The 23695-nt window shown below is 41.9% G+C and overlaps 1 protein-coding gene across 2 annotated transcripts in view; it reads right to left on the bottom strand.

Moving 5' to 3' along the window:
- CHRDL1 (chordin like 1) overlaps positions 1-22609 on the bottom strand; it is a 44879-nt gene extending 22270 nt beyond the window's left edge. For both annotated transcript variants that reach the window (XM_075054057.1, XM_075054058.1), the window contains exons 1-4: positions 22521-22609; positions 19352-19498; positions 17277-17389; positions 13227-13320 (exon numbers count right to left, since the gene is read on the bottom strand). In XM_075054057.1, the coding sequence (XP_074910158.1) occupies positions 13227-13320; positions 17277-17389; positions 19352-19448 (304 nt within the window). In that variant the 5' untranslated portion in view covers positions 19449-19498; positions 22521-22609. The remainder of the gene's footprint in view (positions 1-13226; positions 13321-17276; positions 17390-19351; positions 19499-22520) is intronic.
- Between the last annotated feature and the right edge of the window lie 1086 nt (positions 22610-23695).

The raw sequence follows: 23695 nt of genomic DNA, 5'->3' as shown, positions 1-23695 counted from the left end.
ATGTGACATCTGACTTTCAAGACAAGAAAATCAGTTGCTTTTGGGTGGTCTTTGCGATTGTGGACAACGAGACCAAGCATCTTGGGTTTCTGAAAGTTACTGTGCTGAGTTTTACTGATCTGCAACCAGTAATAGGTTGAAGTGGTAACCAAGTGTACTCCCAAAATGGAGACTGTACAGGTTAGACAAGGAAGGTGTGTAGGCAACGTTCATGCTGCTGCATGCCCCTCAGCAGGGTCTGTTAGGACCCTGCACAGCACCTCAGTAAGGGTCTGTGGGTTTTTATTGCATCTCTGTGAGATACTTTCTTGTACAATATTCTGGCCATTCTTGTTAGTATTTAACTTAACACGCTCACTATTGCTTATTTTAGTATCAGAACATCTGGCAAAGATCATTTTTTAAAAATCCTACAGACTCTTGGCTTGCTCACTTAGAAACTATTTTTAAACTGCAACATTCAGAATCACCTAGTGTCATTTACTGAAAAAGATGGGCTTTTAACATCAAGCAGAAATGCTAGGCACTCAGCCTGGCTTGTTTTTTGCAGTTTGTCTGGTTTATTAACCACCCTTATAAAAACAATCAAGTGCTAAACAATATGAAATTAATCAGGAGGTCTAATGCCTTAAGAAACTTACCATACTGGGAATTGTTCTGCAGATAAGTCTCTCTGGTCTTTTCTAAGTAGACAGATGATAGATTATGAATTTTAATCCAGAGAGGATTTTATGAAACATGTTTTCTGAATCAACACAGAGCATAAGCATGTACAGACCAAGAGACTGAGGATTTGTTTTGGAACCCTGTTTACTAGACAAGCAATTGAATTCTGCTGTAACTCTGGGACAACTGTTTGCGTTGACCACTCTCCAGCATATTCACTTGTATTCCCAGTGAGTTTTGCTACTTACTGAACACAGTTGGGAGTGTCAGTTTAGTTGCAACAGGTACTTCAAAGCTTTCTAGGCTGTATCCTGGTGCAGGAAACTGTCTTTGGTCACCAGCTAACTGGTCATCTTCACATGCTGCTTCTGTACAGAAATCAGGTCACCCCAAGTTTTAACATAACATCATGTAAGGCCATATTACTTGCCTTGACATTTAAAACTGGCATAAGAATTGCAGGTTAACTATTCAGAAGCAACACATAAAGAGCAATTATGAAGGTCAAAATAAAACACAATTCTTGGAAATGTGCAGACCGTGACCGTTTCTAATGCCAAAGGGGAACATGACTAGAGTATGAGAGTACTTCTCCCTGTTTTGCTTATTGAAGATTTTATGAAACCTTAATCAGCTTAGGTACACACACTGTCCAACACAAGTGGGCAGCACTTCGATGACTTGACATCTGTTTTTGGAAAACTGCTTGGGTAGAGAGTTGCACATACTCCTAGGTCTCTTTCTTTAAAAAAAATATTGTTAATTCTCCTCCTTCATGGAGTCCAGGTCTTTTCCCTACAAGCAAAATCATTCTCTAGGGTAACTTACACATCAGTCAGTAGAGAGATACAGGGATGATTCTTGCTTATTGAGTCTATTTACTGATGTTTTTCATAGCAATGTAAAGGCTAACACAATGGGCTTCAGGTTCCACTGTGAAGGATTAATTCTAGGAGGCCCCAAAATACTAACTGAAGTAGTCATGAATACCAGTAATGGGATAACTTATTAATGTGCAGAAAATTACATTTCTGGACAAAAACCTGCAGGTGGAGTTGCAATTTACTAAGTGGGTTGAAAGAAATCCAGGCAGCAATGTTGAATAAAATGCTAACTTGCACTGACTGCAATTCATGCTAGGAGCTGGAAGCATAAAATGCAGGGAGGAGAGAGTTGCAGATAAGATGTTGGAAGCTTCCTTTGCGTTACGCACCTTGTCACCTCTCTAGCTTTCTTCAGCTGCTCCCAGAATGCAGGCTGCAGTTGCCAAAGGCCAACCACAATGTGAAAAACGCTGTATTTTTCTCCACCACTGAAATGTGTTTTTAACATGAAACAGGCTGTCACCCACAGGAGTTGTGCATCTGTCTTAGAACGGAATTCACTTTGTGTTTGTGTATGGGACAAGACTTCCCCAAATTAGCTAGTCTGAGTACTATCATTCATAGCAATAGCTGTATCCTGAGCCAGACACATGCAGAGTAGGAACTGTGCCTCCCACTCCAACTTTTGAGCTTTTATCTGAAAGTGGAGCTGGACTGGCAGCAGCAAAAACGGTTCTTGGTTTTTTCTGCCAAACACCCATGACAATGGGCTGACTAGTGGTTTGGTTTTTTTTTTTAATTCCTAGTGCAGAATCTTTAAAACTTTAAGGGTAACAATACACCCTAAGGTCCCACCTTACATGTGGTGAAGAGCATCTTTTACACCACAGTATAGATTAGTCCATTTCTTTCAGGTGGGTCCCAGTGAAGCCAGGGAACGATTTCTGGAAGGAAGTACTCCTCAGTGAATAATTCTGGGGACTAGGACTCTTAAGTAAAAAAGGTGTAGTGGTTTAATTTCAATTTTGGGGCAGCAATATTGAAAATTAATTCAAAGCACATGAGCTATGCTTTGGTTCAAAACATTTCCCTTTAGCAGGTAATGCTTTTGCACCTCATGCAGGAGAAACTGAACTAGAAAGAAGGTCCTGACAAATGTAGTGGTGTGCTTCATTCTTGATGGTGTACTCTAGTAATGCTCTGTCTCATTGGTATGTGGGGAAAGCCATAGCAAGTGATATATTGGTATCACATTGGAAGGCAGCAGGTTTGGACTCTACTTTGTAGTTGTGCATGTTTGCTTCCTACTAACTCACATTACTTACCCTTCTGTGTCATCAAGGACATGTACAATACTCGAGAATCTGAAGCTCCTTTGCAGCTCCTACTGACTGCAAAATACAGACTTCAGTCTGGCATCTTACTGAAGCAGGCCCAGAGTGAGGAACTGCCATTTACTCTTATAGTTAGTTTTGACTGCACAGCCAGTTGGAACATGTTTGAATCCTCTGTCACCCTGATGTACAGGAGAGAAACACAAAGCGAGTAAATCTAATCACTTCAAAATTCGCTTTGCAAGGGGACCTGGGCTAAACTCCTCTCTCCAGCTTTAAAACGGTATGTGCCTCCTTCTGTTGCTGGAACAGCCATTTTGACAGCTAGATAAGCAAGTATAGATGTGAGCAGTTGTGGAGCTGCCCTGATGAACAATATCTGAACTAGCCTCCTTTCACCTAAGGAATCAGGATTCTGAAAAAGCAGCAATGAGTCCTTTGACCCCTGCTGCCTTGGTGTCTGTGTTCCAAGGGGTTCAGCCAAAGCTCTTCCCAGTCCTGGAAAAATCGAAGTGCTAGTAACATTCCAAGTAGGAGATAAAGAAGCCTGCCTCCAGGCAGAAATCCTCGTGTGTTAGGCTCTTCCCTCTATTATACATAAGCCAATGGAATATGGTTATTATATATAAGAAACAGCTATTCAGTATGAGACACGTATTTGAAAGAGGAGTAAATATGTGTTGATAATCTGATCCTTACAAATTCAAACCAGAGCAGCCTAAGACTTAAAGAGGTGAGGGAAGCATCCTGCAGAAAGAGATTATGCAGCTTGCTAGGAGAGTGACAGTCAGCAAGATTTTGATCATAGTTATGTTGAATAAATCTGGAACAACTCTGTTGATTGAACTAACCCTGATGCTCTATGTTCAAACCAAACTGTATTTTTTTAAATATCCTTTAAAAAAAGATTCTCATGTTTATATGGGAAAAAGATCACATAAATAATAGTCTTCTGTGTTTATGCAGAGCATTTCATGCACAAATAGCAGTGCTTTTATGTAACACAGATCACTTGCCTATTTTCTTGCAGTTCCATGAAACTAAGGTACAGTGACAGCAGTAGGTTTGCTTTGTACCCGGAGATCCAATTAATGCTTATCTTCTGATCTATCTGTACCAGAAGGGCCAATGCAAAGAATCGTATAGCTGGGGATCTGGATTTCCTCATTCTGCCACTATGATTCACTTTTCCAAAAAGGCATTCAGTGCAGGAGATGTTCTGTGATCATATTTTGGCCACCTCAGCACGAGTGTGCTATGCTGGGGCTACTTGGTGAGAAGGGCCAAATGCAGAGGGGATAAAGAAAACAGAGAAGACAGGGAATCTCTGTATTATAGGCAGCAAGGGACATTGTGGAACACAAGTGTCATGGTGACCTGGGATAACGCATGCTCTGGTTTTTCCAGAAATTTACCAAACTTCCCTCAGTATCTGTGGAGGTCTCTTGCATATGTTTGCCTCAGAAAGGCAGGAAACCTGTCAGCTCCATCAACTCAGTTACTACGTATTCCTGACCTGCTCCTAGTGCAGCTTCAGGGCTGGACAACTAAACTGAGCCCTGAGTGCCATCAGCATGTAGTGGGACAAACTGCTATTGCAAACTGGCTGTTGCAAGGTCAAAACCTCCAGCTGCTGAAAGGATAAATGTTTTTACTACTACCATGTCAAAAAGGGTAAACCACAAATATTCTAGAGCTACTTCATCACCAGAACTAAATCCTGATTCATCATCTCATGAGAATACAGGAACCTCAGATAGAGAAAACCTATTACACTGTTTCAGTGCAAGGTTATCTTCTAGGGATCACCTAGTATTATTTTAAATGACCTTTGTGGCTGGAGGTCCTTGGGGGATTATAGCAGAGCATAAGAGAGCAAATGGATTTCTTTCCTATTAAAAATTCCTTTGTTTAATTTCTTCCCTCTACTTTTGTTTCCACTCTACATGAATGTGTCACCTCAAGGTCTGATCTGAAGTGCATTGAACTAAATAGATTTGGAACCTGGCCCAAACACCTACTCTGTGTGGTACAGCATAAAGGCAGTTTCCTCTTTCATCTTCTGTCTCATATTTCTACCATACTCCTTAGCATTTCTAGAGAGGGGACTATATCACAGTCAATAACTGCATCTGTTTTCATAGAAGGCTGAGTCCAAAAACTATCAAAGCTAATAGAAATCTGTTGATTGACTACAGTATACTGTGGATCAACTCTCAGTCCATCTGCATTTAGCCTTGTGCCTCAGCCATGCATCACAACCCAACTTATTATAAATCCATGATTTAAAGAAACATAGATGATGTGTGAAGGTCCCTTTAAAAAACAACAAAAACAGTGCAACAATGTTGTTTTTAAAGCAGTGGCTGAGGCTGACAATAAATTTGGATTGAAAAGTTGTGCACTATCCAAAAACTGCAAACACAAGCTCTAAACAAAATCCATATGTGCCCCTCAGAGGTGCAGGTGTCAAAGATATTAAGCCACAAAATGCTTTACATTAAAAGAACTTCAAGGACCAGGTTAAGCTCTAAAAACTCCAAGGTAATTCAGAGTTAATCGCAACAGCTAGTCTTTAATATGGTCAGACGGTAGAAAGTGTATGAAACTCATTGCTTGAAGGAACTAGTAGCACCTTATCTAGACAGTATGAATTTTCATACAGATTCAAACCAAAGATGTAGTTTCAGTTTAGACATTCAAAAGGCTGTTGGTTGTTTTTTAGCTTTCTAGAGCTAAAGTCAAGCTCTTCACATTATTTTAATATATATTCTGCAGCTTAATTTCCTGTGTTTTCTTTTATAGTGGCATAAAAAATTGCCCAGCAAAACTCTGAAGGAGTCATAAAACACTTTCTAGGTTGCTCCATTTTAATTCCTGCTCTAAGGTTGAACTATTATATGAATCTACCAATCACTCTTCCAGCCAAGGAGACAAATTAAATGAAGCTTTAGTGCATTTTGAATCCTCTCTGAAGCATCTTTGAAGCTCTTGGAAGTTATCTTGGAAAAATTCTGAGCAGCCTATCCTATCACGTCAGTCCAAAGAATGGAAGTTCTAATTCTGTCACCCATGTGGGAAGATACATATTTTTTCAGTGCATTTTGGATGCTGATTTACAGATATATTGTTTGAATTTTTTTTTATGGTCATAAAAGCAGAATGGAAACAAGCGATAACCACAGTCTGGCTGTGATAGCAAACATTCCTTATGAAGCTAGTAACAAATGCAGATCACAAAACAAACTGAATTATCTGAGCGCACGTCAATAGGAAAAAATTAGACATCTCCCAAGAATTCCTATATCATTATATTTCCAAATCAACTTTACTTCCAAATAAACAATATATTTGAACTATCTGACAGCTACCCATTGTTGGGACTATACAAAAAACAGAGCATCTCACTAATCTCTGGTGCTATGTAACTTCTGTGAGTCTTTCATATTCCAGATACGAATATCTACCTTGTTTGTATATGTGCAGTGACCATAAACAAGCATGACTCTGTAATTCTATGGTACCTCCACAGGAACCAAATGTGGACTGGAAAAAATGGAAATTTGCTCTTATCAATAGATAATAGTAAGTAGTTCTTCAGTTATTACTATTAGCTGCTGTGTATATTGGCATACCTATTCCACAGTCTCCTGTACTGTGGCTGCCGAGAGCTTGGGTGACAGGTTATTTTTAATTTCTTTTTCATTACCTGGAAAGTGCAGAGGTGGGAAGTGAAGGCATAGCTACTGGGCCTGCAGGCACTGCAACAGCATGGATTAAAGGTCTCAAGAGATTCAGATGCTGAGGTAAAGTAACAAGGGAGGGCGGAGGTGAACAATGAAGGGGAGCCGAGTATGCAGAATTTCTTCCATGAACTGAGGCTCATGTCAGACAGGTGACAAAGTGGGCAGGATGCTGAGAACGTTTTTCTAAAATCTGAGATATGCCTGTAGCTCCAAACTCGTATTTCCGGCAACAAACTGTTATTTAAGTGCCAACTATTTATTCCTTGGTGTCAGGAAGATGATCCTTGTAGGACTCATTACTAAGGTGGTTATGAACTTGTTAAATACCATGTATCAGTTACAGAATATATAGATTTTATTCTTTGGATGAACAGTTCAGACAAGCATGGATAATGGTTTCAAATGATCAAGACTTTCAGGAGTCTAGCTTTCTGTATTATCTCACAGACAATTCAGCTGCTTCCAGAAGTGTGGATAATGTTATATAAGCAAAGAATAAAACCAGTAGGACTTTCAAGCTTTGCAGTTCATTTTCTTCTGAAGTTTCCTGAATTTTTTGTGAACATTATTCCTGAAGTTTCCTCACTCTTTATTCCAAAAGTAATTGTACAGAAATCTCTTTCTGCATACTGAGTTTGCTTTTTCCTCACGTCTTTTAGCACTGTGTTTGTACAGAGACACTTCCAGGGACTTTCAGTTGTATATGCGGTACACTATGCTGTCACTGATAGATTAGACGTTGTAGGTGACATTTAGGTCAGATGTTTGAACTCCTTCAATGCTAATTGTTGATGGCTACAAAAGAGGTCTGTGAAGGTAACCCCAGATATTATAATTTTATACTTTCAATACCTAACTTTACTGATGCTTGTGCTGCCCTAGATTTTTTTTCATCTGAACATTTCTGCCAAGATTTAACCATTCTCAATCAGTGAATTACAGAGATTGTCCTTTACTGTTCCTTAATCCCTGCTAGTTGGAGTGCCCTTCATGTGTCAAGCACGGTGCTGCCATCAGCTGTGTGTAGGGGACTAAGGATTCACTACCAAAATCACTTACAGGGTAATGTTGTTTTCCACAGGTGATGGATTTGATAAGATTTCTTCATAGTTCATCAAGTCTTTCATAAAATTACAGCTGTTACTGCTCTGTTGTTTTCATCTCAGACTACATCTAGGCCTTTAGGAGGCACCTTTGTAAGATGCCTTTTTTTTTAATTACTATCTCAAAATACACTATGTATCAACGTTCACTAGCTATAATATTTGCTGCTGTCAAATTCAAATTTCAGAAGAAGAATCATGAAAGAAAGAAATGATATCTGCATATCATTTTTCTCATGAGAATCTCCCTGTGGCCTTCTTCCTTAATCCTTTCACCATTATATGAGAGCTCAGAGATTGTTTATACTGCTGCATGATCGATGGTCTCAAATATTTTTATGAGGTAAGATGGAAAGTGGGTGTTTTGGCAGCACAGTTCATGAAGAAATTCTGCTGCCTGGGGACTTAGGCAATAGAGGGACAGATTAACATACAGAAGGGAAAAGGTTTTCTGTGTTGGCAACTTGTCAGGGTTGAGAACCTTGAAGATCCTTCATGGTAGGGCAAAGATCTGATCTTTTGGACAGTGGAGAGTTCTAAAGTTTCACAAGTCATATGTGAAGTCTGGATCCATCTCCAAATTCTCATTAAATACTTAGGTGTTTGAACCATGCATATTGGTTCAGGCACAACTTTTAGAAGGATGATATGCCCTTTGCCAGGTTACTCATAAAAATTCTTGATCTTGAGTATTGCTATAATAGTCTGTTTTCAGTCTGGAATTCAGGATATGAAGTGTTTCCGACTTTAATTTCAGAAGTGTAGCATCAGTCAACAGAGGTGCATTTTATATGGGAGGTAACAACTGTTCTTTTACTAACAGCATAGAAAACAGTATCTGCTCAGTAAGAGACCATGTGAACATCTCTTAGAATTACCATATTCGTGTGGTTTTTTTCTCTTTCCTATACAAGCCTCACACCCATCTATTTAAGGCAATTAAAACTCCTTGTAACTTCAGTGAGATCTGGGCCATGAGTTTCTCACTTAGTGATATGAGAAGCGTAGGTGGTAGCAACAAGAATTGTGCAGAGAATGGAACAGTTGGGCACAATATGCCTTCCTCCATCCCACAAATATTTGTGAAATAGATCGGGTTCTTCTGAACTGAAGGGTAAGAAGACTAGAACTGAGAGCCTGGCAGCTCTGGTGTGTGAGCTGGGTAGAATACAACACCTCTTCACCAAATAGTTTACTGTATGTGCATTCTGCAGTGGAAAATCATTCCACCAGAGCATTCCAACTGCCCAGGTTGAAGATTTTGGTAGTAATTCAGTGCAAGATGCATTGTATTATACACACGCTTCTGTGTTTATATATACGATGTGTATCAGGTCAACAGGTGGTGTACATACTCAACCTTGCAAGGCTGAGTCTTTAAGAATATCTACACTACAGAGTGCAGTGTGTTACCTGGACTAGCTCAGTTACTGGAAGAAATTGAGAAAAGGTAGCACTGAGCTCATTGCAGGTGCATTTTTCCTGCTTCTTAAGCGAGTTTTGCAGTACAGTGAGTTCTGCACTGTCCTAACTAGGCTGCTTCCAGGATCCAAAATCGCTAGTTCAAAGACACAGGTATTACTAAGCCATGCTGCAGTCTATTGCGCAGACACAGCCTCATTTATTTTTAGGTGATATTCTCAGACCACTATTGTGAGATACCTGATCTGATTCATCTTTGTATTTAGTCCACCTAGGTATATAGGTACCACTTGGCATTTTGTTGTTATTTCAATATCTAAAGAACAATGAAAAGTACATCAGAAAAGTGGTTTGAATTTGATACAGAAAAATCATAGTACCAAAGGAGCTTAAACTTAAATGTGTTACTAATCATGAACGTTCTTGGAAACCAGTGTGTTTAGTCAGGGCTGCAAGCTTAAAAATACTAGAGCCATATGGGCTGATTCATACATCAGTGTGCAGCCTTATCTGCTGAGAAATCAAAGCAGCAAGTGGAATATGGAAACCCCTTTTAAATCCTGCAATTGTGCATTTTTGCTTCTGATGTAAGCTTCCCCCATCTTAGATTTACATATTCCAGAGCGTACTCTGGATCTTTAACTAGACTCTAAATGCTTTGATTTGCAATCATTCCACGTAGAAATGATACGATCTACAATAAATGTTCCATATATAAAGGCACTGTCCATAGTAGTGCCATAAAAGACAGCTGCAGCTAAATGCTTGAAGAACTTGTACATGAAGTTTATTTTTATGACAGGAGGCAGGAGGTCTGAAGTCCACTCAAGCTCAAGAACCGCTCCAGCTCTGAGAATCATGGTGAATTCTCTCCCTGACTCTATAAATCACCTCGCCTCTGACAATGCCTGGAGCATCTTGAGGTGGAGGGACAGAATTCAAGCTTGGAAGCATGTGATGTCCTTTTGGGTCTCACTAATGTGTAAAAAGAGTCCCAATGAATGTGAACCTACTATTTTTGATCACATATGTGTAATGACAAGTATCTAATTCAGATAGTAAAATACTTTTCAGAGCTGCAAAAGGGAGGAATATCTAGTTCTGTGTAAGACACAAGGTCTGGATTTTGCCAATGCTAGAAAGAATGGGTTTCAAAAAAAAAAAAAAAAGCAGTGAATCTGTGATAGAAGCTGGTAGGATTGAACCACTGGTGAAAAGTAGAAGATGCTTCATAACATATGTCTGACAACTACTTAAGATTCATGGTGGCTGGTGCCAGGGAGACAGGATACAAACACTGCATCTCTTTGTGTCAGCAAGTCCAGTGTCACTATGGATGCAGGAGACATTAATTCCAAGGGGAGAGCAGTGCCAACTTTTCTCAAAGGAATCCCTTCAACAGCTCCTCCACTTAGGTAGTTATGAAGTTCAGTTTCCAATGAAAGTTGCTGCCTCCTGGCATTACCTCTGCTTCATTAAATAAGGAGGCAGTTATTTGGGCAGTTACACTCTACAAGGCCTGCAGAAAGGCAGGAGGAAGAGCCCAAAGTCACTGTGACTAGCACTACTCATTTCTGAAATGCAGCTTGAGAAACTGAGGGGAAACATACGTGACAGAATATAATGAGCATTTATGAGAGTAATTCGAATGGATGGCTGATGGCCAGAGCTCTGGCACATTCCATTAAAAAATAACCAGGGAAACCAGAGAAGTGAATTTCCTGCATATCATGGGATGCTGCACAAAAGACATTGTATGCCATACACATAGGAATGGAAAGCTGGCATAAAATGTGCAAGAATGCTTGAGATTCCTATTCAGATCAGGCATAAACATTACCACTGAAGATAGAGCACCAAATACAATGTGCATAATCACTGCAGAAAGCAGAATGCAAATAACCCCTGAAATCACAGTAGATTCCTGGTCCTCTTTTGCCTAACATTGGTGCAGATCTATCTGAATTACAGATTCAATTAGGCAAAAAAATAAACCTTTGTGGGACTCTCATTTTTAATGAGATGCTGCCCAGCTAGCAATTTAATGGCCCACCGTATGTAGAAAATAGACTATAGATAGACTCTAGGAGCAGTTAAGAGAAGACAATGGATCACAATTCAGGAAAGGCTCATTCTGATAATTCTCTGGATTTATCAGTTTAAACACACAGTACAAAATTCTAGCTGAAGGCTGTGAATAGCAAGAACTTAATTTGGTAATAAGGACTTGAGAGTTTACAGGGGCCCTTCATCTTCCTTGCTAGGTCACTAGAATGTTTTAAAATCTTGATAGGTGTCACAACATTTACAGCCTCATGAACAGAAAAAAGCCAAACAGTTCACTGCCAAAGAGCACTTGAAGCAAAACCAGTCAATCTAGAAGCATTTTTATGTTTCTGTACTAAATACTGTACAGAGATATTAAAAAAAAAAAAAGAAAAAGTTCCTGACCCCAAATGCCAATTACATACTGAGAGTGGGATTTTTGTGATTTAACTTAAGCTGTCAAAAAAGTAAGCATCTAATGTAAGCTATTTGCCTGTGCTCCCTCAATAATCAGTGGAGAGAGGCAGGCATCCCCAGGGAAAAATTCTTCTCATTCTGGCTAACAGGATGAATCACCTTCTGGGGACAGCATGTTTCCAACAGCTATAAAGGGTATCTAGATGATTCCCTTGCCAACTGAAGTCTAGATTAGCTGGAAAAATAGACCAGGTTTTGGGCACACCGGCACTCCAGTCCTCCTTTTGATCTGAAAACAGAAAAGGGGTTCATGTCCCCAGCATCTTGCCACTTAATCTAACAGTACTAGTTGGTCAAATAAAGCATACTACCTTACAAACTTCCTTTCCAATGTATTAGACCATCCTAGATAAAACTCTACCATCAACTAGATGCCAAAGTGTTGGATCTAAAGTTGAATGGGATGAATCTCATCCTGGGACACAAGAAGAGTGGCATCATGGCATCAGAGGAGTTACGCACTTGAAATGCTTCTTCTTCATCACTCCAAAAAAGGATTCTAGATATCTGCATCACATATTGATATACACATCTGATAGACAGATGTATATGATTGTCAGGACAGATGAATCCTACCAAAAATTGACGTGTGGGTGCCATTTATTCTCCAGTAAGTGCAATGAACACACTCCAATGCCAGCTGAACAGCAAACTGCTTGTGCACTCATGTCCCTCCACCATTGCATATTGCCTCCTGCTCACAGGTTTTGGTCAGGGAACAGCTGTTTTCCTCAGACAATGAAACTCTCTGGAGAAAGTAAAATAAAAACCCTTTCTATGATGCTGCATGAATACTCTTTTATAAGTGGAAATGAGGGGTGCCACTAAGACAGACATTTAGGGAAAAGCTCCAGTCAAATCTACCAGCCATTAGGCCACGTCGGGAATGTTATAACAGCCTTGTGAAAGATCCTGCTTAGTCTCTTTCATACAGTGGCTCTTAATAATGAGCATATAATAAATGTACAGTCTGGAGGAATTTACTATACAGTATCCAATTGGATTTATATAGTCATAAACTTCTACAGTACTGCTTCTATGATTTACAACATTCTCTACTAATTATGAAGCTATGCCTGGATTTGAGATATAAAAGGCAAATGTTACCAGACTGGTTGTGCAGTGATACTATACAAATGCACATTTGCCACAGCAATTTTGAATTGCTTGTTATCAGAGAACCATTGCAAATAACAATGTATTTTAGCCTGCTCTTATGAAAAGCACCAAAAGCAGAAACCTAGGAAGTTTGTGGGATGGGGTTTTATTGCGATGGAGTTTAGAGATAAGGGAAGGATTGGGGAGCAGATGGTCCACGGACCCCATCAGTGAAACTTCTGCTAACCTTCCACCTGGATTGTAGGGGACTGGACTTGGTAGCTTACCTGATCCCTTCCCAAATTTATACTTCTCATTTCCTAAAAAGGAATATATAGGAACTATAGGAAATACTGTAACTTACTGTAGGACAAGTGTCTCATGACCTATATGGATATAGAAGGATGTTTACTTCACAGAAGTTTCCCAGCACAGACATTTAATTTTGCTGTTACTCAGTGTATTAAATAACTATTTCAGAAAGGACTGTATGTCATTAGTAGGAATTACCTGGGCATCGTGGGCAGCACAGCTGTGGCACATGCACAGGGGAAGGACAGTGTAGACTTGGGCATCTTATTCTGCTGCACAGTACATTTCCATTCTGCAGGTGGAACATAATACAATACTTTAATGAAATGGGCTGTCTTAAAAATTTCTGTGTTCTTATTTACAAAAAAAAAAAAAAGCCTTTTTACAACATTCTGATTTCACTCACACCAGGGTAAGCCCAGACTACTTTCACTGCCTCTGAATTTACGCTGGAGGTCAGAATACAGCAGAAATCCATACAAACCTTAAAATCAGAGGAAGTGCCTAAAAATGGATTGCAACAATCTTCATTTGTGTTTTTCTTTTGAGCAGATTATGCTTAGGAATTGCATTTCCAAAACTAAGACACAGATAATGAATGGTAGGTCTCTGAGATATCCCCTACTGAGGGTTAGTTCAAGACCGCAAGAGACAATAGCATCTGCAATTGTTCCTGAAAACTGTGGAGAATCTTTTGTTTTCATTTTATGGGTTCCCCAGTAGACAAAAAACACTAGTTGGTAAGTAGCCATTTTTCTAAGGAATATGAGCAAGTCTTGGGAATAGCGTTCATTATTCATGTCGTTAACATAATATTCTTTTTGACCACATCTAAGTTTGATTTATAATTAAAACAGGGAATTTTCATTCTCCAGTGTCTGTAACCAGAAAAGACCATCCATTTCAAATTCCCATTTCCCATCTATAATTCATCCTCCTAATTTAGCTCTGAGTTGCTCGTGTTTATAGCAAGAACGATCTTTTAGCATGAACACTGATACTATGCCATGACTGTAGTTTTAGGTGGTGTCAGGAATAAACCCCCATCACTTTCATATGCCTTCTGGAGCACTGCAGTGTTTCCAGTGGAGGTGCAGACTTCCTTAGATAGCATATGTATAGGCTTTTCTAGCCATCTCTTTCAAAATAATCCATTGACTCCTAAATATCTGCAGACCACAGGCTGGAATCGTACTGTTAGATCACTACTACCCACAAACTACATTTGTGCATCTGCTTTAGAAAGAGACACTAAAAATGGTATCACCATCTGGTTCCAATGATGATTGAAATTAAATATACTGATTTTATAGAGGAGGAGCAAATTTTAGGCTGTAGACTCTTTGCGGGATGGGGCCTATCACTGGTCTGCACAGCTCCTTGCCCAGCAGACCATCAGCTGAGAGCCTGTAAAGCACTACTGTAGAAGAAAGGCTGGCACTGTCTGCTGGCCTGGCTCCATCCATGTTGCTTACTTGTCCTGTTCCATGGCCTCACTCCCTTTTTAATTATTAGTCCTGTGAAATCTCCCGAGGTGAATGTTTACTTTCTGTGCATGATCAGCTGTGATAAAAATTCTGCAGGCCTGCTTCGCTCCTCAGTGCTGCCTGCAGTACTCCACTGTTTGCAGCAGGACAGAACTATTCTAACTGATCTTGTGGTTGCTAAGACTGATCTTATGCTTAGATTCACAGTGACATTTGGGAGACCAAGCCCTACTGACTAGAATAGGACTTAAGCTCCTGTAGGTGTCTGTGAGCCAGGGCCACAGTTAGCATTTCTGCATCAGATACCCAAAGAGTAACAATGCATCCCTCTTCCCAAGCTGTGTTATCAGTGCTAAGGGTGGAGAGCATTCACTTTAGCCCCTGACTATGAACACAAGCAAAAAGCTGCTGTATTTTAGAAAGTAAAATAATGATCTGACAAATTGTGAGTGCTCCAATTTACCTGACAGTAACAGTCAACAGTCTCCACTGTGTACTGGGTGGGGGGAGGAAGGGTTGTAAAAGAAAGCGGGAACAGGGTGAGAACACTGAATTATGTTTAGTTTTATTCTGGTTTAAGTATGTAATTATAACTTGTAAAAATACAATACTACATACACACAAAAACAGGAAGGCTTTTTTTTTTTTTTAATCCCAGGCTGAATAATTTGGCCTCTGTTTAGTTAGTTAATTTGTCTCGCCTTTTTCTTAAAGATCAGAAGCGTATGCATTAGGGGGGATGGATAGGCAGACTGTTGTTTAGAGATGGATCAGAGATCTTGGTCTGTTGCCTGGCTGATATGACTTGTTTTGTGCAGAGATCATATGGATCATGATGTTTGAGGCCAGCAAAGAAATCTTGGCCACACTGGGGATGAAGATTCCTGGGGATTTTTTTTGCTTTTCTCTGCAGTGTGAGGGAGTAGGTTGCTGCTTCACACTCTATACATACCCTTTGCCTAACTGATTTACTGCCAGGGAATCATGGGTGGGTTACACTTAGGTCTCTCTTATTTGCTGTCAGTAGCACACTTTAGTTTCACTTTTTATGCTGTAATATTTGGTTTAAGGTCTGTGCTTGTGCTATGTCATGGCATGTTTTCTAATGCTTTATCTAGCCTTAATGTTGTTAAAAATTATAAATTATTGAGAGTTTCCTGATGGTCTGGAGCTTTTACTGTAGGTCAGTGTTCTGAGGACATTTCTTTTGGACAGGACAAAGCTCAAATGAATGGCTGGATGCTGCAGTTGTTATTTGGAGTCCTCCTTCCAGGCAACAAGAGTCACATCCCAGAGATCCCTCAGCATCCTCACTGCTGAAATAACCCCAAGTTACATTTTGCACCCTCAGAGTACAACAGAGGTAAAACAGAGCAAACAAGGAAGTAGAGTCCAGAACCACTTCTGAGCTGCATGTACTGATAATTAGCACAGTTTCCTTCTTTACTAACCTTGTTGCCCTAAACTGTCACTCTGTTCTTCTGTGCCCATGTGAGAGGGAAAGAAATAAAATATACTCATTTGTTGGAGCCTCACAGTGCGTGGGTATGCCTGGATCACAGCAGTGCTGTTCTCTAGGGGAGCATTCCATGCACTTTCCCATCCCCCCAGACTGTCTAACATCTTCCTAAAAATCATTGAGCCATGATTTGTATCCAGATCTCTAGGGTTTCCAGTGAATTTCATCCCCACCCAAGACAGCCTTCCAGCAATTTAGAGTGTTTTACCACACATGGACTCTGAGGGCGTTTTCAACTTTGCATATAGATCAGCAAAAGTGAGTGGAAACTCCTTTTTGCTATAATCAGGGACTTTTCCTTTTCTTCCTACTACATTGCTTTTTCCTCTTACAGATGCATTCTGCTGCACACATCTGAGGTAAAGCCAACCTTGTGGGACTACTGTTTGTGCATCTCTGCACTAAATTGTAGTAGCAGATCCCTCAGAACAAGTGCTGCATGGAGGCCCAATATTTTACACTTGCGGGGGGGAAATAGCCAAGAAAACTTTATTCTGCATTAAATACAGCAGACAAAACTCAGCATCTGGAGTGCCTCATGTGTTAGTGATCAAGATCCCTTATTCTTTAGTCATTTTGAAGTACTCCAAGGGACATATTCTGCCCTCATTTTCCTGACCCCCCCCAGCTGCATTTGACATACTTATGGGATCTATGACTGCTGTATCTTCCTACCAGGCATTAACTGATGGTAGCCAAGGACCTCTCCTTTCACGTCCTACCCAATTCTCTCTGTTCTCCATACACTTTTCTCATTTTTCATCATCTCATTCTTCTTTCATACATTTTTACGAACAGTGATATCCAAGCCTGTTCCTTCAGCACTTTAGGGCAGCAGATGCTTTGACTGTGGAAATTCCTCTGAAGATGCAGACATTGTACATAGAGCAAAACACTACCAAATTCAGGTTCAGCATAATCCTCCATATTGATGGAACTGCAAGGATTATATTTAGGTAGTGGGGTCCAATTATTCAAGATGTAATGCTCAGCATTGACAAAGCTTCTGGCTAGTTAAGGAGCTGTTTTGTCTACACCATGCAAGTATTTTTTGCTAGTATTGGCCTTCTCTGTTAACGTTTTCCCTTCACTAGGATCACCTGCCTCCATTTCCTGAAGCATGATCAGGACCCACTAGTGAAAACAGGTTTGGGCTTTGTCAAATTGTAGATACAACATAAAGGATTCTAGTCAATTAAGCATGTAGAAGAAGTTGTAGGATCAATAACTCAGCAGTCCTACCTCTGAGCAAAGACAATTAACGCAGTAAACAAGGCCATAGGGTTCTAGGTAAGGATGCCATCTTTCTCCTACACGATACTTCTTATCTTGAAACACACAGTATGTATCTGAATCTGTAAAACAGTAAAGAATTGAAAGAGATATGAATGAATGTTCGCATTCCATATTTACAAAGTGTTTTTAGGTGTGCAGTGTTCTCTGTAAACTATGTTTGTGGATGGTACATAAAATTTTGTAAAGAATTACAATTTTTTCTTTCACTGGAGAATCACACAACGGAAATACCCTTAATTTCATGTGCTATTGTTTCTAACCTCCCAAACCAAAATAAATGACATGGCTTCCCATCTTTCCAAAATTGCAGTTCCTGAAATAGCTGACAAAATGGCTTTCATACAGGCTGAGTTTATCCTTTCACCTGCAAAAACACAGGCTAAGATCCTGTTTAGGTAACAAAATTTAAGTGCTTGATTGCTCAGACAAGTTTACAAAACCTTTTCACTGCAAAACCAAAGCAATTGGTTTGACTCAGGAAAATCCCAGGTTGTACAGCAGAGAGATTTTGAACAAGGGGTCTGCAAAAGGAAGATAAATGCACTGTATTTACACTGTGTGTTCAGTATCTCCATATTTTAACAACATAATAAAAGTTTGTCCTAGTATTTCAGAACAACTTGTGCTGACTTACATATGCATCAGCATTCAAAATATTTTAAGATCTTTCTGTTCATTAAGCACTGCTAATCTTGCAAGTGCAGTTTTGCAGATATCCATCCACGTATCAGATATTATTGCCCCGTCTCTCCCTGTCACATTATGGTTTCACACTGAAAACTCAAATCTCTTCAATAAAAGGGTGTTTCTCATGTGTTTCCATGAGAGAATTCCTTCCTGTAATCTTAATGATGTCCAAATTCTGCTTAATTCATTACCCTCAGTATAGATGATACTCCAGGGTATAAAACAAAATACCTGTCTTCCAAGTGATAATCCAAGCAAGGGACATTCTTCACACTTACTGGGCTAAAAGAAGGTAGCAAGAGGTAGGGATTATTAATAGCAACTGTGAAGTGATCCGCTTTCACTTTACACAAAAGCATGACAAATGAAATGCAGGATCAGAAAAAGTAGACAGCTGAACTGGAGTTTGGTAATTTCTCACACTGTGCTTTCTTTGAACAGGAATACCTGCACATTGTTTTCTTGTGAGTAAGTTCAGTGGAGAAGGTAGCCTTTTTGGAACTCACTCTCTTTTTTTTTTTTTCTTTTCTTCTCTTTTTTTTAAAAAATCTACTTCCATAGAAGCAGAAGCTGCTGATACTGAGGCTGAAAATTTTAACTACTTCTCAAGGGCAAACAATGTCTTTTGTAAAAAGGTGGCCAAAACCCAGCATATGCAGGTGGGGAGAGCATTCCAGAGAGCTAGTAACGAGGCTGTAGCAGTCAATAACTCCTAGATTTATTTGGGTAATTATTCCTCCTCGCCATGCTTTCTGAAATGTGTTAACATCTCCCACGGATGACAGGCTTTGTAGAAATACTCCCTTTATTTTGTTTGTATTCTTTTCAGTTCTTCTCATCAAGTTTTTGACAGTGCTTAGACTCTTAATTTTCTCAAAGGATGTATCTAATCCAGTTCATATGGGGTTGTTTTTGGAACACAACAGGACAGTCTTGGACGAGCTCTACACTAGCTGAAAACTTCAGTACAATAGTATTACACATGGGACAAAATCCAGATAATCCGTCAGATGTTTACAGAAGTCACTAAAATGGAATTAAGCACTCTCTTGATTCAGGATATTTGAAACAAAACAGATTCTCCAATTGATGTGTTATGTTCTTTATGATGCAATGAAACCTGTACAGCTTTAGGAAAATGTGCCCCGAACGTGGGTGTGACCTAGTTCTACTAAATGTGGGATTAGAAGGAGGAAGAATGTTAGAAGGTTTTAAACGCAGTTCCACAGTTTAGGACATTCATGTTTGAAGATCTTTCCTGAACCACATCTGTCAAATAGAAGGAAAATATCAAATTTGGATGAATCTGACAGCTTTGTTTGAAGTCTACTTACGTTTTACTTGTTCTAGTTTACCTCCATCTATGAAAAGGAGACAGAGCACACCAAAAAAGATAAAATTAAGATCTTCCAATATCCACTTTTTTCTCATCTTTATCGACAAAAGGAAAAGAAAGAGCCTCCAAAGTAGAGAATGTTGAGCTGTTGGGAAGAAAAGATTAAATTAATTAAACTAAAATTCCTGTAAGATACTTAAATTCTCTGACATGATTTCATCCAGCACACAGAAATCCTAAATTGCCAGAACTAAAAAATCTGTCTATATCATGGATCTTCATTTCATGGAAACAGCTTTGGCTTGAGGTCATTTCATTTTTTGGAAAAGGGGCCACATTCCCATTCATGAAAGCTGAAAACTTTATTACTTCTAATAAAGTCCTTATTTTATTCCAAAGCAGAGAAATCTGGCAAGTAAGCAATCTAAATTCTTAAAGTTCTCTTTCACAAGAAACTAGTTTGGGAGATTTTCTTGTAGAGCAGCTCTTTTGGATGTAACTTAGGAAATACAGGTGTCAGTTGTAACATGTTTGCTTCATCGTAAAATTAACCTTGGGTATACCTGGTGTATTGGCCCTGCACTATGGAAATCCACACTTTGGGTGAAATGCTGGCCATGCTGTACTCAATGGGAGCTTTCCTCACTGCATCTAACAGGCTTCCAGCACTATTCAATTCACCCCTCCTCCCCTCTCCCAACTACTATTGTTCTGGGATTGTGTATAATTAATTTTTCTCAAGTTAACCCTTCCATTGCCTTGATATCTGAAAGTAGAATGGGGGAATGACATGTCATCTTCATTCTTGTAGACCTTTGATGTCAAAACCTTGCCTATGGAGCAAAGCTTAATGTATTCTTCTCTGTGTGGTGCAGAGATGGTATCATACTTGCTGCATGTGCCGTTCTGTTCATCTTTTTCTGGCTTTTAAAAGGTGAATTATTTTATAATGAAAAACCAAGGGAGAAAATAATTAACTCAAGTAGAATTTATTTATTTTTGATAGCCAACCTAAGATTCTAAATTGAGCAATATGTTGATGCTTTACTGTTTATCAGAATTCATTGCAAAAGTATTATCTTCCCAGAGTACACTTGTCCATAATTTACAATGTTGGAAAGATTTGGGTCTGATTTTAAGAGCCTTGATGCGGATTCACAATTAGTTTTACGAAAGTTAAAAAACAAAAGAAGATTTACTGTTGGAAAAATAAACAATCTGCTTTGTAAACTAATTTGACCTCTTCGGATTTCATGTAAAACGTAGAACTATACATGAATATCTTTCAGCTCACAGATAACCAAAGCAGAAATAGTAATTTATATACATATATTTAAAATTAAGCGGTGGATAACTTAGAGAAATTAACTGAACAGTAAGTTAACAAGCACTTAAAAAGAAAATCTTCCTATTAAGACTGTTGAGATCTAGGATACTGTAACAAAGGGTGGGTGATCTGATTTTATCAGAGTGTTTTTATTGCCTTTCCTGTTGGAAGGGTTCTCTACATTCCCAAACCACAACCAAAATGGACATCTTCCTTAACTAATCAAATCTATGCAACTACTCGGTCTATACTCAGTAAGCTCATTCAAAATAATGCAAATTGCATCTGAAAACATTCAAAAAAATAACGCTATTTTAAAAGCACACTCCCTATGCAGTAACAAAATATAACTTTCCATTTATTTTGGAAGCTGGGAATAATATTCCAATTTCAGAAGAAAAGTTTTAAGTCATTTTTTCCTTTCAGCGTGTTCAAATCACATAGGACATTTTTAAGCCAAACAACCTTTTAAAAACTTGTTTAAAATTAAAACCTCATCCTTTAGTCCCAGGACACCACGCATGCATTGAGAACAACAGTAGCACATCACTGGGACTGAATGTTTAAATATTTTGGCCTTCTTGGGGGCTGCTTAAGCAAACGATATTTATAAATGGAGCACAATTATCCTTTGTGCAGCACTTTACCTGTTAGCTAGATTGGTTAGTTTGAATAGAAAGGCTCAGAATTCCATCCATTTTAAAAGTCAGGTCTTCAAAAGGAAGAACATTTTAAAACTTGGACTGCTTATGCTCAGAAATGCTGTGCAGTGATGTGAAATGGAGGAGTTAATAACAGAAACGGGATGGAGACTTTTGATGTCTTTCTTAATTCTCTTTAATTTCTGTATTGTTGTTACTCCAAATATAAACACATACTTTTCACTGTTAGCACACTCCCTTTATTTCCCCAAAGGGCAATGTCCTAAAAATATTCCTGGATTTAAATAATCTCAGTTAGGATTAACCTGTTAATTATTGGTGTGTTTTCTGCTCAGTAGGAACAATGAAAGCGATCCACTTCTTGCAGGAATTACTCGCTGAAGTAAGGCATATGGGTCCATTTTTAACGCCTCGCCCCCCGAGGAGCCCCGTTCAGTAACTACAAGTGGCAGTGTCCGGCCTCGCCACGTTTTACGGTGAATGCGAAGGAAAAAAAAAAGGCAAGCAGGGCTGAGACTAGCTGGAAGATGCCGGGAAACGCGCGGTGCCTATGGAACGGCGGAGGCCGGGGCCGCTCAGCCCGGACGGGCGGGCTTTCTCCTCCCTCCCAGGGAGCGGGGGGACCGCATCTCCCTCCGCTCGCCCCAAGGCTTTTTATTCCTGCCAGCCTCGCTGCAAGCCTGCGGTTTGACCGTCGGGGGGTTGGTTTAAGGAGGCGAGTCTCCTGGCTCTCGGGGCTTTCACGCAACACTCGTCCCTCGGGCGCCGAGCCTGGGGAGCGCCCCGCAGCCCCGCGGGGCCGGGGCCGGGGCCGGGGCCGGGAGAGAAGCCGAGGTCGAGGGCTGCCGAGGTCGAGGGAAGCCGAAGTCGAGGGCTGCCGTCGGCGGAGCGCCGGTCCGAGCCGCGGCGCTCGCCCGGGGCCCCGGCAGCGCGGACGCCGGGGCCCGGCCAGGTGCCGGCGGTGCCACCGAGGGGGGCGGCGGGACCTCGGCCGGCCCCTACCGTCGGCGGGGCGAAATAAGCCGGACCGAAAGCGCGGGAGGCGGCGGGAACCCCCGCGGGGCTGCCCGTGCCGCGACCCCAGCCCCCGGGGCAGCGCCCGCGCCCCCCGGGCGCAGCTCCGGCAGCGGGACCGCGCCTTCCCCGGGGTCTCGTCTGGGAAAGAAAAGCTCACAAACCTGGGGCAGGGCTGGAGGCCGCTCCGCTCCGCTCCGCCGCGGGCCCTGCAGACCGCCTGCCAACAGCGGCTTCGGCCGGGGCAGCCGCGCGGCTCCGCTCTCTCCGCTCCGCCGGGGTACGGGCTGGGGGGGGGCTCCGGCCGGGCGGCTCCGCGTCCCGGTCACGTCGCCATAATCTTCTCCCGCGGCTCGCCCGGGCTTTCGGGTCTCCCCTTCGCTCCCGCAGCGGCGGCGGTGCGGGGGCAAGCGGGGGAGCGACGGGTCCCGCGGCCGCCGCCACCGACAGCCGCCGACCGACGGACGGGAGCGGGGAGGCAGGAATCCGCTAAGCCCGAGCTCCGCGGACGCCGCGGGGGGGGACGGGCGCTCCGAAGGGACCCGGGCTGCCCGGCCCGGGACACCTGCCACCGCCTCCTGCCCCAGCGGGGAGCGCAGCGAAGCCCCGCGGCCGGAGGATGCTCGGCGGCGGGTCCTGCCCCGCAGCCCCGCCGGCACTGGAGCGGCGGCGGGAGGAGGAGGAGGAGGAGGAGAAGGAGGAGGAGGAGGAGTGGAGGAGCCCGCGCCCCGGCGGTCCGCCTCCCGCCCCGGCCCCCTCCTCTCCCGCGCCCCGCTCCCGCCGCCCGGCACAGCAGCGTGACTGACACGGCCCGGGGTGGAGTTTGCTCCGCTATGGGGGGCCGGGGGGAGGCGGGGGGGCCGGGGGCAGAGAGGCTCTCTCCAGGGCAGGGGGCTCGGCGACCGCCCTTCTCTCTCCCCGTCCGTTCCCCCCCCGCCGTGCGGGAATCACCTGCGGGCCGGCAGGACCCGCAGCCCGGCGGGCGGGGTCTTGCTCCGGTGCCTTCGAACAGAGCTGCGGGCTGGGGAAACGCGAGGCGCTCCGGGCACGGCTCCCTCCTCGGTAACCGAGCCCCGCGGGCGGTGTTCTTCGAGAGAGGACGCTAGCCCGAGATGGCTCTTTAATGGGCTTTTCGCAGGCGGGGTGCCCTCCGGAGCAGAGCCGGCGGAGCTAGAGTCCGCTGGGATTTGTCAGACACCCTCTGCCGATACCCTCTGGTCTGATTTATTGTGTTAGAAGGTTTCAAGGTCACATTGAGATTCTGGTGGAACTAAATTAAACCCATGACTCATGACATTATATGCTTGGTCAAACATTCTTTTTCTGTCTTGTTGTAGCC

Source organism: Buteo buteo, chromosome 22 (genome assembly GCF_964188355.1).
Source record: "Buteo buteo chromosome 22, bButBut1.hap1.1, whole genome shotgun sequence".
Classification (NCBI taxonomy): domain Eukaryota; kingdom Metazoa; phylum Chordata; class Aves; order Accipitriformes; family Accipitridae; genus Buteo; species Buteo buteo.
The sequence above is the reverse complement of the archived record's forward strand: the minus strand, read 5'-3'. Positions and strand labels throughout refer to the sequence as shown.